Source organism: Mytilus trossulus, chromosome 2, assembly GCF_036588685.1.
Source record: "Mytilus trossulus isolate FHL-02 chromosome 2, PNRI_Mtr1.1.1.hap1, whole genome shotgun sequence".
In the NCBI taxonomy this organism is placed as follows: Eukaryota; Metazoa; Mollusca; class Bivalvia; order Mytilida; family Mytilidae; genus Mytilus; species Mytilus trossulus.
In genome coordinates this window covers 76,606,028-76,625,936 of record NC_086374.1, presented here as the reverse complement: position 1 = coordinate 76,625,936, position 19,909 = coordinate 76,606,028, and the positions used below count along the sequence as shown (strand labels likewise).

General features: G+C 32.7%; 1 protein-coding gene across 2 annotated transcripts in view; it reads right to left on the bottom strand.

Moving 5' to 3' along the window:
* Positions 1 to 2,099: 2,099 nt before the first annotated feature.
* Positions 2,100 to 19,909, bottom strand: part of LOC134708031 (protein C-mannosyl-transferase DPY19L1-like) — a 311,728-nt gene continuing 293,918 nt past the window's right edge. For both annotated transcript variants that reach the window (XM_063568274.1, XM_063568275.1), the window contains 2 exons: positions 11,708 to 11,833; positions 2,100 to 10,015 (listed from right to left, as the gene is read on the bottom strand). In XM_063568274.1, the coding sequence (XP_063424344.1) occupies positions 9,862 to 10,015; positions 11,708 to 11,833 (280 nt within the window). In that variant the 3' untranslated portion in view covers positions 2,100 to 9,861. The remainder of the gene's footprint in view (positions 10,016 to 11,707; positions 11,834 to 19,909) is intronic.

Below are 19,909 nucleotides of genomic sequence, written 5' to 3'. Positions count from 1 at the left end.
TCAAATTAGAAAAATCCTATATAATTTGTTTGCACACAGATAATGGCCTCTTACGCTAGGTGAAACGGAAGATGACGTCACTTCGGTGGCGACACTAATAATAAAACATAACGGTAAAATGATGGGTTGAATTTACGGAAATTTGAAAGATAAGTTTCGGAACTTTAATATATTGCTTGTGAAGCTTTGATACGCCAACGTCAAATTAGCAGAAATTGCTCCAGATAAGAAGGTTGAAAATGTCTGTTTTGTTACATGCTTAGTTGGGAGTCAATTTTGATTCTTTTTTCAAAGAAAATTGACAATTGCATTATTAAAAAAGAAGCATTATCATATATTTGACAAGAAATACACATTTTTTTGAGGTTGAAGACAAAACATAAAGTTAGTAAATATCAGTTTTTCTAAATCTTTATTTTCCCGGAACATTTTTCTGAAGGTAAACTGCAGCGCCCTCAAATTACATCCCCCTGCTATTGTTGCTGATAGAGCTTGACGACAACGGCCGTATCGAAGGACTTGCTTTCCAACTGTGAGTCTACATATATCAAGAATTTTTATCACGGTGTTGTTTGCAAAGTATATGAAGCACGTCATATTAGTATTTCTAACAAATCTATGGCTTCCATGAATTATTTTTTAATTGGCCATCTTGAACAGTAAATCGGCAAAAAAAATAGAAACTTTCATCCACCTCATAAACCATATTTGGTTTAATTCAATTCTGTGCTCCTCAAGAGACATTGACCTGAATTTCCCATAGGGTCTTATGTTAAACCTACTGTCTCTTGGATGATTATTCCCATTTATTCGTCACCTCATTAGGAACATTTTAATGTATTTTTTGTAGGGTCTTGTGTTAAAATTGGATAAAATCAGCTACAAAGTAATAACACTTAGTCAACACTTCTAAAAAAACATTCCTACGATATTTGGTTTAAATCCATTTATCTGTTTGCTAAAATAAGAGATAACTTTATATATATTTCTCGTTTGCTAACCTTAGTACCCCATTATCAGTCATCTTGGTTGATGGATTTGATAAAAAGTAACACCATTTGGTCGGCACCTCATTCAGATTATTCATTCCGTGTTTGGATCCATTCCATTCAGTGGTTCTTCAAATTAAAGAAAATTTGTATGCTTTTTCAAAAGTTTTCCGCTGGCAGCCATCTTGGATGATTAATGGTTTCATTCAGTAGTTCCCTACGAGAAATGTATTTCCCATAGGGTGCTATGTTAAACAAAGTCTCCGCTTTAGGCCATATTGGATGATTGATCGCTTAATAGGCTACTACACTTGGGCAGGACATCATGTCATGTTTTATCTCATTCCAATTAATGGTTCTCTAAGTCGCTCTCTGGTGAGGGATCGGATATAAAGTTACAATACTTGATCAGCACCTCATAAGGAACATTCTTGCCATATTTAATTTCATTCCATTCAGTGGTTCTCTAAAAGAAGACATTGTATGTATTTCACATTGAGTCACATGTTAAACTAAGTTCCTTTTCTGCTGGCCATCTAGGATCGGCTTCAAAGAACAACATATGTTCATCAGCTCATTAGGAATATTTCATTCCATTCAGTTGTTCTCTAAAAGAAGACATTCTTAAATATTTCCAATAGGGTGCTATGTTAACAAAATTCCCTGCTGGCGGCCTATTTTTACAGATGACTTCAGAGATGATATAATTGAAATTTGTAGAACAGATATCAGATTCGAGTACCTTGCAAAATTTATGTGATTTTCTTGACAAGTATAGTCTTGAATGTCTGAGCATTGATACATTTCTAGTAATGTTCATGGATAGAATGAATAGAATGTTATTATCAATGCACTATATTTTGTGTATCTTAAAGGTAGTGATAAATCCTAAAGATTTAGATATCTAGCCAGTGCCGTAGGGTTTTCGTTGATTTTCATGCCCCAAAAAGGAACAATATCAGTACTTCCTCCATAATATTACAATGTGTATAATGCATATCGTACAAACCTTATATGAATGTAACAAAGTCAAAGTACCTTGTTGTGAACCAAATTATTATTGCACACGCTGATCTGCGAGCACACTTGTTAAATAAACAAATAGAAGACTAAGTAAGAAATAAATTTATTTCAAATATGTAAAATGTAACTCACTTCCATTACCAATATTTTTACTGCAAACCCTGATACATATAAAGCAATAATTTTCATCATGAACAATCTTAACATCAATAAGATAAAATTAAATAAAGTTCTCTACCGGTGCAACATGAATGTATTAAATGGCCTATTAGGTATTCAAATCTCGTTTCTTCCTTACAAACGTCCTACTCACCCTTTTCAATTGATAGTATTATATCAAATGTTAACATGATCAGCATAATCAGATAATATTACTTTACGTAAACTAGAAAACGAAATATCCATATGTGACCCAGTGGGGAGACAAGTTTCTTCTGCCATTTGAACTATTTTTTTTATATATAAAAAACTATGCGCATATTCTGCCCATTCTTACGAAAAAACAGTTTTAAAACACTAATATTGAGTTTGGGTTTCAAAAATACTTCTCAACATCTCCAAAATAATAATACTGGGAAATAATGAGAAAGGTAAGGGTCTATTTTGGCCTCAAATTTTAGGTTCATCTGTTAAAAAATTTTTGATGTTTTTTAAACACTTATTAAAAGTTTCTACTTCAGTCGATTCAATTAGTTTATGTGATTTTTAAAAAAATCTATCAAATATGATATAATATGTCATTTTTCAGATGGATTTTGTCAAAAAGAAAGTGGTCGCATCTGTTGTTCACTCTCAATTTTATAATCCTGGTACTTTTGATAACTATTTACACCACTGGGTCGATGCCACTGCTGGTGGACGTTTCGTCCCCGAAGGTATCACCAACCCAGTAGTCAGCACCTCGGTGCTGACATGAATATCAATTATATGGTCATTTTTATAAATTTTCTGTTTACAAAACTTTGAATTTTTTCGAAAACTAAGGATTTTCTTACCCCAGGAGTAGATTACCTTAGCCGTATTTGGCACAACTTTTTGGAATTTTGGGTCCTCAATGCTCCTCAACTTTGTATTTGTTTTGGCTTTTTAACTATTTTGATCTGAGCGTCACTGATGAGTCTTATGTAGACGAAACGCGCGTCTGGCGTATAAAACTATAATCCTGGTACTTTTGATAACTATTTACACCACTGGGTCGATGCCACTGCTGGTGGACGTTTCGTCCCCGAGGGTATCACCAACCCAGTAGTCAGCACCTCGGTGTTGACATGAATATCAATTATATGGTCATTTTTATAAATTTTCTGTTTACAAAACTTTGAATTTTTTCGAAAACTAAGGATTTTCCTACCCCAGGAGTAGATTACCTCAGCCGTATTTGGCACAACTTTTTTGAATTTTGGGTCCTCAATGCTCCTCAACTTTGTATTTGTTTTGGCTTTTTAACTATTTTGATCTGAGCGTCACTGATGAGTCTTATGTAGACGAAACGCGCGTCTGGCGAATAAAATTATAATCCTGGTACTTTTGATAACTATTATCATCAAATGCAACTAACATTTAAATAAAAAGATTAAACACAAATGCTAAAATTGTGAAGATTTCATTAATTAAGCATGACTTAATGATGCGAGTACTCGATATATGTGCTTTGCATTGTCAAAAAACCGCCCATATTTATGTAACAGAAAAAAGTAAAATCACAAAAATACTGAACTCCGAGGGTCACAAAAACGGAAACCCTAACCAAATAGCAAAATCAAATGATGAAACACATCAAACGAATGACAACAACTGTCATATTCCTGACTTGGTATAGGAATTTTCAAATGTAGAAAATGGTGGAATGAACCTGGTTTTATAGCGCTAAACCGCTCACTTGTACGACAGTCGCAATTTCCATTATATTGACAATGATGCCTGAAAAGTATTTACTTTCCAATAAATAGTTAAGTTTATTTTTTAACAATTTTGTAAAACTGCTATATTTTGGGGCCAAAAAGTGGTCTTACCGAACTTACTTCTTTGTACACAAATTAAGGAAAATATTTCTTTGCCGATTTTCATTAATATATTTCTTCTGCAAATGTTGTAATTTACAAATAACAAGCTTTCCGGGCCTTTTATAGCTGACTATGCGGTATGGGCTTATTTAAACTTTTGAATATGATACAAAAAATATGTTACAAAATTATGCCGTTCGTTTTCTCGTTTTTAGTGTTTTACATTGTCATTTCGGGGACTTTCATAGCTGACTATGCGATATGGGCTTTGTTCATTGTCCAAAGGATCCCAAAATTTAACTTTTGTTTAATTTCATCAAAAATTAAATTCTTGGGTTCTTTGATATGCTTATTCTTCAAACAATTTATCAAACAAAAGAAACAAGAATTCAAAATTTTGTTAATTAAGAATTGAATGCTTCTTTTTGTAATTTTATTGGGGTGTAAGAGCGTTGACCGAAGTACTTTTGTATGAAGCGCGGAATACTTTTTGTATTTTATTCACCTGTGCACTTTATTGTGGGACCACGTGTTATCATGAATGAAACGTTTTATTGAGTGATGCAACTGCTTACGGAATAACACATGATGTGCAGTTTGCCAATCAAAATAAAGTATTATAATGAAACATACATATAATGTAATTATTCATAAATACAATGTCTTTTTAAAATCTGTTAAACTTATCTGTTATTATCTTCAAAATGTCTAATAAACATGAATGTGTGTTTTCTCAGAATAAAGTTAAATAACTTTTCAATGTCATATCAGAAATTAATATTCTGTGACTATTTCATGGTACATGTAATACATAATCTCCTACAAATTAAAAATTCATTGTTTTGAAAACAAAAATCTAACCTGATCTATAAATTGTGATGGTGTAGACTATGTAACAAATATCAAGTCAATATCTTCAATCATGAGAAAAAAAGTGTTGAAAACTGATCATTTAAGTTATGTTTCTAAGTCCTAGTACCACAACTCTGCACACAATCATTAGAGCAGAAAAAAATACGAAATTTGATCTGTAACTTGTCATAATTAAATTATATACCAATTTTACAATCAATATCTTCAAGTATGACGAAAGAAAGTGTGGAAAACTTATTATTTCAGTGAATTTTCTAAGTCCAAGGACCATAACTCTGCATTAAATCATCAGACCGGAACAAAAAACTACTTTAACATGTTGAAATAAAACATAGATCAATTTTCAAAACAATATATTCAAGAACGACTCTACCTCAGACTTTCAATCATAAAATCAACCTTCTGTTTCATAAATTTAATTTGAGAGTCAGCTGATTTTAGATGATGAACATAAATTAATTTCTTTTGTGAAAATGAAAAATATCATCTTCACTATCCAAGGGTAACAATCCAGTTCCACTCCCGTTCTCAGAGAACGGGAGTGGATCGTAACCCTTGGCTAGCGAAGATGGCAAAATATATACAATAGAATGAATCGCCCATACAGTGAAAATGAATCTAGTATCAATATTCGACAGTAAACATGAATCGCAGAACAAAAACTGCTTAGTGGAATTTAATATTTAATCAATAGCAACAAGCTGAATGACAAAAATACATGTTAAAAGATAAACTTTTCTGTAAATAAACTTAACTGCTTTTAAATATATTGCACGCTCTGTTCGTGAACTATTATTAATATTATCTATTTGTGTATAAATCCAACACCTGAGTTGCTGTAGGAACGATGAAAACCTGTCAGTATCTTTGATTTATATGAATTTATTAAAACAGTACATATTTAGATTATGGTTGGTCATCTTAACGAGATTGGTTTTCTCGCTTGAGTAGGTACGGCGAAAACTAAACTAAACTCAAACTGTTATACTTTTATTTTTGGATTGGTATTGTAAAAACAATTATATAACTTTAGATAATGTTTAAAAAAGATTAATTTAAAAAAATGTATAATGAAAGCTGTGAATTTGAATTCAAAATGTGCTAACAGGTGTTAAAATATATTAACAACTTTGCTAATAGAGGTTTCTCAACATCTTACTTATGGACGAAACTCGAAGAACGTATCGTTAGGGAGCTGTAATTTTATGCAGTAAAAATTTCTAACGATATTGCAGCGTCTTTTAAGACAACAGTAAACAGTTTAATATTCATTTGGCAACATTGTAATTTATTGTTGTGGTTAAACATTATTGTTCCAATTGGATTTGTGTTGTTGAATGTTGCTTAACAATGCGTTGAGTTTCGTTTATTTACATGTCGAATATGCGTTTGATTGATCTCCCTTATCCATTTAAAAAGAACAATGTTTTTAAAAGTCGTTGTTAAAAAAACCTGCGCATTTGGTTTGCATTTGACTGAGTGATTGTTGGATGTTTTTTTTTAATAAAACTTACAGTGACGAGTATTTCATGCATTTCACGACGATTTTAACATTTGATAAAGAATTGAAAAGTGATTGAGAGGACACAACTTTAATATTTAAATCTCCAACTCTGGACTGAACATCTTTTGCGCTGTACTTTAAATCTAAAGCGCCAGACTTTACACTCCAGTGCGCTGGACTTTAAAAAACACAACTCTATATCTACGTGAGATCAGCAGTTCACTGTATTATTGGACCCGTATTATTGAGATGTTTTGCGTGGATTTGTAGGCCAAACATACTAATATATCAGCAGTGCCTATGACCGTAGCTAGTTCTTATAATTCCACCAAAGTAGACTAATCTTTTCCTATACCTATTTGTGGACAAATAATAATGATTGAATTTTGAAAGTTACAGAGAGATGAAATTTTGTCACTTCATAAACAAATCAAAGGTGGCAACATAGGTCTAACACAAAAATCGTTATATAATCCATTTTTTTCACATATTCTGCTTGATAAAAATACATGTATAAGTGTAAAGTAACTTTTTTAAATATATATACTTAATACAAGAGTGCACATGCTGATATGTCTCGCCTTCTTTACTAATCATTGATATTATGTTGATTGTCCCATGGAAGTATTATATTGACAGGAACTCCAACGAAAAATTAGCACATTCGGATCCCACTGATTTCTTTAAGAAAATAAAAGCTTCCGACTCAGTTTGTCAAGTACGTGATAACTCCTTTGTGGGGTATCTGCGATGCCTCTGTCGCCTGTAAAGTTTACATAAACTGATCTTATCACGTGATCTGTTATCGAAGGGCTTGTCTACCTACCAATGTAAATAAACACGGAAACACCTGTGGCTTTTTGCGAATCGCTACATGGACAACGACACCTGTTTCTGTTCAATAAATAAAAACTACAGCTGAAACAATCTAAAAAATCGGTCCACATTTCACAGAATGACAAAAGAAAATTAACTATAATTGGAAAGAAGTTCAGATTATTTTTGGTTTTGTTAGATATATTTTTATATATGTTAGATATAACTAGAAAATCGGAAAATATCGTGTTATAAAAATTAAGTGAGTCAGTAGTAGTGTGTTAGCAGAAAATAATGTGATGCGCGTGAAGTGTGCCAGATGGCGCCAGATAACTTAAAGTTCAAGTAAAAGATCGTAAACTCTAATATCGAGTGTAACTCAAAGATATATGGTTTTCTCTATCGTAAAATGATATTAACTTACTTATCAAATATATTTTAAAGACTAAAAGATGTTAATAATTACACACAAAAAAAGTCATGTGATGTCCTCTATATATAGCAATATCAGGTTACGAGTCAATCAGATTAATTTTTACACCTTTTATGATAATTCGTTGTAAATAAATATTAACATTCAACCTAGTCCGAGAATATTCTGATGTTTGACAGATTCATTTTTACGGATGGCTTTAAATATTTCTGAATGCATTTAAAGAACGATCACTTTAATTGTGTCTGAGCAGTTATTTTTTTTTATCATGGAAATCACATTTGAATTTATTGGTGTGTTTTTAAAAAAGCTAAACAGTTCCGAAATATCAATAGTTATTACTGATAACTTTTCTGTTTAGTTTACATGAAAATTTTATGATTTTCAAGCTTAAAATATACAGTTACCCGTGATTAGCCAACGACCGTCTTATGAATAAAAAATCCTTTTTTAAGATTGTCTGTTACATTTGTACTTATACCAAGGATTTCTATACAAATCCTTGCTTATACTTAAATATGTATTGCTTCTGAGTATTTTTACTCCTCAGGTTTTTTCTATAATTTTTTTCTATGTGTTAAAAACAGTTGCGAGAATTTCGTTTCATTTCTTTTTTATTTGTTTTTAAGCAGCAAAACTCGTAAATATTGACATATTTGTCATTCACACTGTCAGTAAATGTCATTTCCTTGACAATTAAGTATACATCCGTTTATTTCGGTATGTTCCGTAATTACGATCTTTCACAAGGTTCCAAAAATTTGATGAAATCCCATGCATCCAAAAGACATGTCGAGTTAATTAACAGATACTTAAAGATTTTGCGGCATCGCACTATAAACGTTTGAAGTCTGCTTGTTGGAGTTCCTGTCAATATAATACTTCCATGATCTGTCATAATAATCAAGAACACTAAACATTAACAAATGAACCATGAAAATGAGGTCAAGGTCAGATGAACCATGACAGGCAGGCATTTGTAGCTTACAATTCTTCCATACAACAAATATAGTTGACCTATTGATTATAGTTTAAAGAAAAACAGAACAAAATACAAAAACTTAACACTGAGCAATGAACCGCGAAAATGAGGTCAAGATCAAATAAAACCTGCGTGACTGACATATAGATGATAACATATTTCCATACACCAAATATAGTTGACATATTGCATATAGTATGAGAAAAAACCCAAAACTCAAAAACTTAACTTGTAACCACTTAACCATGAAAATGAGGTCAAGGACATTGGACATGTGACTAATAGAAACTTCGTTACATGAGGCATCTATATACAAAGTATGAAGCATCCAGGTCTTCCACCTTCTAAAATATAAAGTTTTAAGAAGTTAGCTAACGCCGCCGCCGCATTACTATCCTTATGTCGAGCTTTCTGCGTCAAAAGTTGCAAGCTCGACAAAAGTCGCAGGCTCGACAAAAGTCGACGAAAAACGGATAAAGAAGACAAGATGTCGTTTAAGACAATTTAATTTCTTCACTTATCTCCACATTTATTCGATAGAATTCAATAATAAATAATAGGAACCACTCCTAACAGCAAGAAAAGGCGGCATTTTTCGTGCATCTTTGATATATATGTCATGTCGTTAAAACCGCTATTTATCTATATGTTTTTTTAAATGTTTTTGGGGAGGGGAATCATTCATATCGTAAAAGTAATAAGAGTTGTGTATATTCTAATGACAAGTATGCTTGCTACAGCACCATCAAAACTGATTGTAATATAGTTAGTTATATACTGATATGTCCACAACTCAAAATGGTTTAAAAGAAACCTGCATGCATACATCTTAATGAAAGGAAGTGCACATCCGATAGTCGATTTAATTAGAATAGAGTGAGTGCTCCATCTTTTTTCGTTACGGCAAGTTACATCAAGTTAAGGCGATTTTCGTCCGTTCGTAAGATGTTGAGAAACCTCATATATGACATAGAATACGGGATGCACTGTGAGGAGATTTTTATTGATTAAATATGAGAATATATTTGATAATAATTAGAGAAAAAGATCCTTAATTAGTTACTGATGGAGTATGAATTCTAAAGTAGGACTAGACTTATAATTTGGTAATAAACTTTTGAGATTTATAATCCCATAATCAATGGTACCGAGTCTGTCATATATTATATATAATATAATGCAAAGCTGATAAGTTGTTAAAATTTTGTTTTGTAAATAAAAACTCAATTATAGGATTTTCACTTAATAGGCTTTAAAACTGAATATACAGCATTTTTAAAAACAGTTTTAAAATATGGTTTTGGGTCTCTTTGCAAAATACTACAAAGTGGTTCCTTTCCTCTGTTCTTTGTATCTTCTAAATCCCAGATCTCCGCCATCTGACAGCCTGGTCTGAAAAAAAAAAGGTTTTGAAAACATTTAATGTAAAAGAGAAGATGATAATTTCAGTACACTCAGTATCGTGTGTATTGATGTGATATTCTTCTATAAAACCTACTAGGCAGTATGGTCTCTTGTAAGAAGTTAAAAGTGAAGTCGTCATTATTGAAAGCAAAAACTTCACCCAATATTTACAAATTTCACCAGCAGTGATGGTGATACATGGCTGTGCACATTCTGTATACATATACAACTCGTCGAAACATCAACCAAACAATGTTAGATCTGTAAATTTGCTTTCGCAAATTTTTTGTTCTTCCCTCGCCGGGATTCGAACCAATGCTACTGAGATATCATGACACCAAATCGCCTGCACTATATCCGGCGCGCTAGACCCCTCTTCTAGCTTCACAAAAAATTAAGCTTTCGGTGGCCAGGTGTTACCTTTCCTCGTCTGTTCTAATCTAGAGTCGTAATACAGTACATGATATATAAGGCATGAAGTTGAATAGTTACAGATCACCTGAAATATCTATAGTAAAGGATCCTACAAATTAATGTAAAATACAGTCACAGAAATAATCATATTTATAATTACGTCTGATCTAGTGACAACTCTACAACAGATTTATTCATCGGATCACCAGCAGTGATGGTGATACATGGCTGTGTACATTCTGTATACATATACAACTCGTCGAAACATCAACCCAGCAATGTTAGATCAGTAAATTTGCTTTCGCAAATTTTGTGTTCTTCCCTCGCCGGGATTCGAAACAATGCTACTGAGCACGTGACACCAAATCGCCTGCACTGTATTCGGCGCGCTAGACCACTCGACCAGCTTCACAAAAAATAAAGCTTTCGGTGGCCGGGTGTTATCTTTCCTCGTCAGTTTTAATCTAGCGTCGTAATACAGTACATGATATATAAGGCACGAAGACGGAATAGTTATATATATATAATTCTTATATGATTTGCATATCTTCAAATACTTGAATTGGATTGGTCAATTAGATTTTTTCTCTTTGTCTACACTTCGATAAACCATATTTCCGAAACTACTTTCGTAATCAATTCTACGCGATACACATTCTTGCAGGGATATTGGGATTTTCAGGAAGTTGAGATTATAAATCAATTGCATAACAAATTTTCTATTCAAATGCATATATAACCAAAAAAAAAAAGATATTAAATTAATGCAATAAAGCTTCAAAAATGTATAAAAATGAAATTTAAATAATGACTTAACCAAGTGAACATGCATTGATGTTTTGGTATCTTTGATATACATTATAAGAAAATGTACCATAAATACTGAAATTCGGCTCGAAAAAGTTCGTACGCGTTATGACCTGAGATTTGATCCTTCAATGCAGGTCATGACCTGCATTTTCATCGTCACAGGTTGACAGGTATGAATAATGTGAAGTTAATATCAAATCAATCCAGGCATACTAGAGTTAATGATGTGTGCAAAATTGCCTTAATTCAAATGGTCCTGTAACTCTGAAAACGAAAAAAGACAAATATTTTCAAAATCAAAAGAATTATTATAACGTTAAAATGACATGAACATTGATTAAAGAGAATTTGAATGATTATATGAAGTGTTGACAGATGTACCAACATACATACATTTTAAAATCAGAATATGTCCCTTTTGATGGGTATATAAAAACTGTTCAGATAAACACTCACTTGGATCTTCTATTGCACCAGGAATCTTCTAAAATCACATAATTAACCTGCATTTCTTTCATTAAATGTTTCAATTCTTCTGCAGGCTTTCTACTGTACATAGAGTATACTTTCTTTGTTCGTTCTCTGTAAAATTTTTAAATAATTCTTTGTCAAACAGATATTTTCCAGCGCTCAGCCAAACCAAAGTTAACTAGTGAAACTGCGAGCTACTGCTCACTGATGATATCCCTGCCGCAAGTGGATAATTTTAACAGTGTAAAAATATGCAAGTGTTCGGTAAATAGGAAGTTGTGGAGTGATGAATCTGAAAACTAATCACACGTTATAGCTGACTTGTATAAATAATTGTAAAACATGAAACCAAATTTCAGAAATCCTTGTAATATAGTTCCTGAAAAAAATGTGACGAAAATTTTCAACTTAGCTATCATGAGTAAAATCATACAAGTGTTCGGTAAACAGGAAGTTGTTGAGTGATAAATCTGAAAACGCATCACACGGTGAAGCTGACTTATCTAAACCCTGCAACCAAATTTCAGAAATCCTTGTATTGTAGTTCCTGAGAAAAATGTGACCAAAATTTTCAACTTGGTTATCATGTTTAAAATAATACAAGTGTTCATAAACAGGAAGTTGTTTAGTGATGAATCTGAAAACTCATTACACGGTATAGCAGTACTTATATAAACCCTGACACCAAATTTCAGAAATCCTTGTATTGTAGTTCCTGAGAAAAATGTGACAAAAAATATTCATGGGAAAGACAGAGGTAAAACAGTATACCCCCCTTTTCAAAGTGGGGATATAAAAATACCATCAAATGCTTTTTGTGTCCATCTTGACATCAGGTTCCTATGGATTTTCTGCTAGACTGTTTAATTTGTATGCCCCACCTACGATAGTAGAGGGGCATTATGTTTTCTGGTCTGTGTATCCGTTACTTTGTCCTTCTGTCTGTCTTTCTGTCTGTTCGTCCCACTTCAAGGTTAAAGTTTTTGGTCAACGTAGTTTTTGATAAAGTTGAAATCTAATCAACTTGAAACTTTAATTAAGTATACATGTTCCCTGTGATATGACCTTTTTAACTTAAATGCCAAATTAGAGTTTTTACATTTAAACTTTTAACAGCTCTGAATTTGAATTGCGATTGAATATTTGACACAGCATAGGTTTGTTACAAAAAATGAATGTAGTCAAAGAACTGAAAACTGGAGGCTCTCAAGAGCCTGTGTTGCTCACCTGATATTACTTGGGATTTTGAAATAAAACTAAAAAATGTAAAAAAATGTAACAGATACTTAAAATGATGTTTGAGGCCAAATAAGGGAGCTACCATTTGATTTTTATGGGGGGGGGGGGGGGGGGGCTATGATGAAAAATTTTGTCTTAGTTTATCCTGACTTTATCCTGACTTTTTTTTAACTAAATTGTCCTCCTGACTTTTTTTTTGCAAGTGTCTCATCCTGACTTTTTTTTTACTCAAAACTCCTAACCTGCCTTTTTTTCAAATTTCATCCTAGCCCCCCCCCCAAAAAAAAATCAAATGGTAGCCACCTAAGAGAAACTCCGCAAAAAAATCAAAAGAAGATATACCATGTCCATTGTGTATAAAAATGCTCAAATTTATAGATATTAAAGTTTTATTCTGCTAGATAAGAGATCACTATCGATTTTATATTTAGAGTATCAATTCTTCGCGTGCCGCCATTTTGTCTTCTTCTCCGTTTTAGAAACTACGATGTGTCTATGAACCACAAAGGACCAAAACGACAGTAACATAATGCAGTCGTCATTGCGTGTGGAAAGCTGTTGTTTTATCCAACTAACTAACTTGATACGGAAAATGTTATTTTTTGTAAATAACATTGGTCTGTCGGTTTTTAAATGTTTATATGGGAATGAGATAAATAGTCAAAGTTTAAAGTCATAAATGATCATAAATAAGTTTTCCGGGAAAATTGTTTTTGAAAACTTAATTTGTTCATAATTCTTTTATGTAATAAACTTATATAAAATAAATTCGGACCTTCCCTTATCTTATCATCAGCATGACTAAAGGTATTACTCCCAAAGGTATTGTGAGGTGACACGTCCAGGTATTCAAGCAATTTCCTGTTGGGCTTGCAAGTTCATGCATCATTTCACTTCTGAGGGTATTGATCAGTATACACAGCCGATAACTTGTAACTGTCCATTTTGAACTATCAGATGTGTAATATACATCGATATCTCTGTCTTGCGTGTCCGATAGTGATATACTAGTCATTACTTAAACTAATACGCTTGTTTATAAATAACATTTCTGGTATAAAGAATATTATTTGTAAAAATCTAAATAATTCTAAAAAAAAAAGATTTGATAAAATAAAAATCTGTTTACACATTTTCCAAGTGTAAATTTGGGAAAATGTAAGTACTTGTTGTCAAAAGTGAAGGACAGTTTGAAACATTCAAGAAATATTGATTTAACAAAAATGTACCCACTTGTCGACCATTCGTTAATACGCCTGGATCATGAGAAAGTTACGGAACTATAGATAGTTGAAATTTAAAATTATATACATGTTTACATTGAACAAAAGAAAGAAACATACATTTTGTTTTTTTTGGGGTAAAAGTTTTGTAAATAGACAAGTCAACCGTATGTTATCATGGGATGTTGATGGATTATTGTATACCTAAAAAATTCGTAAGGGTTCCGCGGAACCCAGTGTCTCGCCTACTTTTGCTGTAACTCCCAGGCGCAACAAAAATGAGGAAATCAATCAATAAAAATATTCTTCTTGATACTATCTTTTGGTTGTAAGAAGCTTCTGCCCAAGTTTGGTAAACATTTCTGGATAGTTTATGAATCAAATAAATGTTTTAAAAACTGTAACTGCAGACTGTATGTAATGTTAACTGGAAGAAAAACTAAGTCCATTTTTAAGTAAAATACAGATACACAGAATACCAAATATTAACAAAATTTCCTTTCTATATACTAGCTTTTGATCATAAACAAGCTTCTGTCCAAGCTTGGTACAAATTTAAAATAGTATAAGAAAGTCATTCATTTTTAACAAAATTTAACCACAGAGTGAATGTGTTGTTTCCTGGCAGAAAACCTAAGTCCATTTAAAAGTAAAATACAGAAAAAATGGAGTTATCTTTTTACAAAATTTACTTCTGGATACTATCTTATGATCATAAACAAGCTTCTGTCCAAGTTTGGTAGAAATGCAGTATAGTTTAAGAAAGTTATTGAAATTTTAAAAACTTTAACCACAGAGTGAATATTTGTTGACGCCGCCGACGACACCGACGACGACGGAAAGTAGGATCGCTTAGTCTCGCTTTTTCGACTAAAGTCGAAGGCTCGACAAAAAGAAGAAGAAGAGAACCAATTTGAATTAAATACAGGTCGATATTTAACTTGCTTTGGTTCATTGAAGTTATGGACATAGTAAAATCACAGATTTATATTTCAATAAGACTGTTCTTAAACAAAGGAAGGATACGTCATCATTACAATTGTTGGGCATAATGTATAATAATGTGAACATGGTTCTGAAAGTACTGTACGCTAAATTTCCTGTTCCGACATAGATATATAAGATGTAGTGTGAGTGCCAATGAGACAACTCTCCATCCAAATAACAATTTAAATAAAAAAAGTAAACCATTATAGGTCAATGTAAGGCATAAAGCCTTGGCTCACACCGAACAACAAGCTATAAAGGGCCCCAAAATTGGACGTGCACTATATATGCCCAAGGAATATGAATATTTTGCTGGAAATAGTTATCAAAAGTACCAGGAATATAATTTAGTACGCCAGACGCGCATTTCGTCTATATAAGACTCATCAGTGACGCTCATATCAAAATAGTTATAAAGCCAAACAAGTATAAAGTTGAAGAGCATTGAGGATCCAAAATTCCAAAAAGTTGTACCAAATACGGCTAAGGTAATCTATTCATTGGACAAGAAAATCCTTAGTTTTTCCAAAAAAAAAGTGTAAGTTTTGTAAACAGGAAATTTATAAAAGTGACCACATAATTGATATTCATGTCAACACCGAAGTGCTGACTACTGGAAACTTATCAAAGTATCAAAGTTTCAAATTTATTTCGGGATTTATTTATTATGTATTCAATAACAGAAACAAAAAAACTGCTTGTCCGCTTTAGGGGTATTCTTGCCAGATAAAAGACTTATAGTTATATTAAAAAATAGGGAAAGATGACATTAAATTGGTTCTGTCTTTTAAAAAAAAACAATGTTCAAAAGATGTGCGTCTAAGGTAAACGACACAAGAACCCTGTAATACTGTAATACTAGTACGAGAGTATTATAGCATGTAGACATTCCTTCTCAATATGTATTTTGCATTGAAAATCTTTTCATACAGATTGACAACTCATAGTCCGATATGCATAAAATAATTGCCACATGACGCCCATAGGTCTTTTCTACCATCACCATCTTATTCTTTGATATTGCTGTAAACATCGATGGTTAATAAAACAGAAATATTAATAATTTTCAGTTCAATATCGGTAAAAATGTTCAGTAGATATTTTAAGAAAAAATCTCAACTATAATTTATGAAATTAATTCGATAACATTTATATTACATTTAGATAATTTCATATAGAAAGTTTCATTCAATCAATACAAAACGGAACACGCATATTTATTTTCTTTCATTCTTATATTGTGGTTAATAGCTACGACCACCCGTCATCTGTGCGCTTTTAATTACGTTAATTGTCGATAAGAAATAAGACTTTAACAGATATTATTTTTCCCAGAATTCAACAAATGAGGCTAAAACGTCACAACCCACTCACGTAGGTCAACCAAAAAAGTTACAAATACTTGATTTTCTCCGTAATTAGAAGGAATAATATGAGACAGGCATTACCTGTAAATGGGGACTAAGGTAGCAATACACAGTTAGAAGTTTAGTTTCGCATTATGGCCCCTGTGATTTTTTTTAAATATGGCAGCGGGTGACTTAGTTTAACATAGGACCCTATTGGAAATGCATACAAATGACTTCTTTTAGAGAACCACTGAATGAAATGAAACAAAACATGGCATGGATGTTCCTTATGAGGTGTTGACCAAGTGTTGTTACTTTGTAGCCGATCCATCATCCAAGATGGCCGCCAGCGGGAAACTTAGTTTAACATAGGACCCTATGGGAAATGCATACAAAAGTCTTCTTATAGAGAACCACTGAATTGAATTAAACCAAACATAGCCTGAATATTCCTTTCCTTATGAGGTTGTGTTGTTACTTTTAGCCAAATTATATATATTTTTCATATGATTTCAAAAACCCAAGTAGAATCAGGTGAGCGATACAGGCTCTTGAGAGCCTCTAGTTTTTGTCGAGCCTGCAACTTTTGGTGCAGAAAGCTCGACATAGGGATAGTGATCTGGCGGCGGCGGCGGTGTCAGCTCACTTCTTAAAAGCTTTAAGTAGCAATACACAGTTAGAAGTTTAGTTTCGCATTATGGCCCCTGTGAATTTTTTAAATATGAAAGTTTTTGTACAATAAAATAGATTTTTAGATAATTGAAGAATAATATAGCCTTCTTAGTGGGTTTATATGAACATTTAGATTGATTTTAACATGTTTTATAGGCCATTTCAATGATTGACAGTCCGTATTTTTCCTATCCGTTCCGTTCATAGGTCCATAAATTATTGTAGTTGTTTATCAACAAAGATTTTGCGCTCGATCTTTTCAATTCAATTTTATGGAAAAACGAGCAGGAAGGCATATGATTTTTTTGGACCACTTGATAGATATAAACCTATGGATTCAGGAAAGGTATCACTGTAATTCATTGAAATTTTCCTTTAGACCAAATTTTGGAGACTTTTGTGACATGTTCACCCCCCTTTTTTGCTATATTTTGTAAATAAGAAATGTAGATTGTTGTCATGGTTACACCCAAAAGGGATTATATTTCACCCTTATGACCATTAGAAATCAAATCTATGGAAGATTCTCTTTCTACAAGTATATACATGCATAACACACATATAAAGCCTTCTTTGTTAGACAGGAGGGGAAAGAGGGTGTTTAAAAGTTATGAGTGTCAATTTAATTGTTTTTTCCTAACTGTGTATTGCTACCTTATGGCATTTGACAAAGCAAATAATTGCCTTTTTTTTTTAAACAAACATACCACAAAACTATTGATATTTAGGTTATAGATACAATTCTAAGGGAGAAACAACCTTTAGTATGACAATATATGTTAGTTTTGTTGTTTATTGTCCTTAGCAACCAATATAAACATTTTGACACAAAGACTTGGTTCCGTTATTAATTGATACTTTATTGGCTACCCCTTGGAAAAGAAGATTGCCGTTATGTAGAAACCTTAGACTGGAACGCTTTATATTTTTTCATGCGACTAAATCAAATTTATTATTTTAGCAAGTATAAAGTCACAATTTAGCATGAATTAAGCCCAATACAAATGCACAAAAAAATTGTCACTCTTAAGGTCAATAAATATAAACAATTTATCAAAGTTGCATAAAATTTTGTGAAAGTGTTAGTTTTTGTCCCAAAATTGGAGAATCCCCCCTTTTTTTAAGCATAAAAATTCATAACACGGAAATGTAAAATCTGAAATTTATAAAAATTGAAAGGTATAAACAATTCACCAAAGTTTCATGGACATTAGTGAAAGCCTTTTTGAGTAATTGTCCAAAGTGTGTAAAATCCCCCTTTTTTATGAATAAAGCCACATAAATCCAAAACTTAAAATCTGAAATTTATAAAAATTGAAAGGGAGCTTACATCAATAGATATAAACAATTCACCAAAGTTCACTAATTCAGGCCCGGCCAGAAAGCATATACCAGAAAGTAGTACATATTTAACGCAAAATAGTTCCTACGCACGAATGTAACTTTCAAAATATGTAAGATATTTAGGTATTTTTGGCATCAAATGAAAGCTGAAGGACTGGTGATCATTGTAGAACACTCATGGACTTTTTATTTTAAATATTAAAAAAACTGCACCAAATTTTAAAAAGAGGGTACATTTTGTCTGTTTGTCAGATCTGATGTACCGGTTTTGGTACATCCGAAGTTCCGGGAACCAGTTCTTTCTTATATGCCATTAAAGGTTTGTTGATTTTTTCAGTAGAAGATACCATAAAGTGTTGCTTTGACATGCAATGATTGCCACTTTATTTGAACTTAAAATGAAAGAGGTGTGCCTGGTTGAAATGGAGGAATTTAACATAGAAAGTAATGGTACCATGAATTAGTGGTGTACTTCCTATATACTATCAAGAAGTAATTGTAACAGGATGCTGTTACGAAGTCTCCTAAACAAAGCTCCCATAACTCCCAATTCATTTGGTCCCATGTTCATTTGATTTGATGTTTTTTTCCATCCAAGAATATATATGGCTTACAAGTAGGGATCTCCACCATTTACAAGTTTTCAAACAGGAGGGAGTGGTGGTGACCCCCAGGGACTTGACCTACATTTCATTTGATTTGTTTTATTGTCCCCTACGTGAATATATGGTTTAGGGGTGGGGATGTTGACCGTTTACCAGTTTTCAAACAAGAGGTTGTGGGGTGACCCCCTCGGGGCTTCCCTTCCCTTTCATTTCATTTGTTTTATTGTCCCCTACAAGAATATATATGGTTTAGGGGTTGGGCTCTTGACCGTTTACAAGATAAAAGCACATTCTCAAATTAAACAGGGTGGGGGCAACCCCAGGCACTTCCCTTTAATTTCATGATTGGCTTTATTGTCCCATACAAGAATATATATGGTTTAGGGGTGTGGATGGTGACCCTCTCTCGACTTCCTTTTCATTTCATTTCATTTGTTTTATTGTCCCCTACAAGAATATATATGCTTTATGGGTGGGGATCTGGACCGTTTACAAGATAATAGTACATTCTCAAATTGAACGGGGTGGGGTGACCCCCAGGAACTTCCATTTAATTTTATGTGATTTGTTTTATTGGCCCCTACAAGAATATATATTGTTAAGGGGTGGGGATGTTGACCGTTTACAAGTTTTCAAACAAGAGGGGGTGGTGTGACCCCTAGGGACTTCCCTTTTATTTCATTTCATTTGTTTTTTTGTCCCCTAAAAGAATATATATGGTTTGGGGGTGGGGATCTAGACCGTTAACAAGATAATAGCACATTCTAA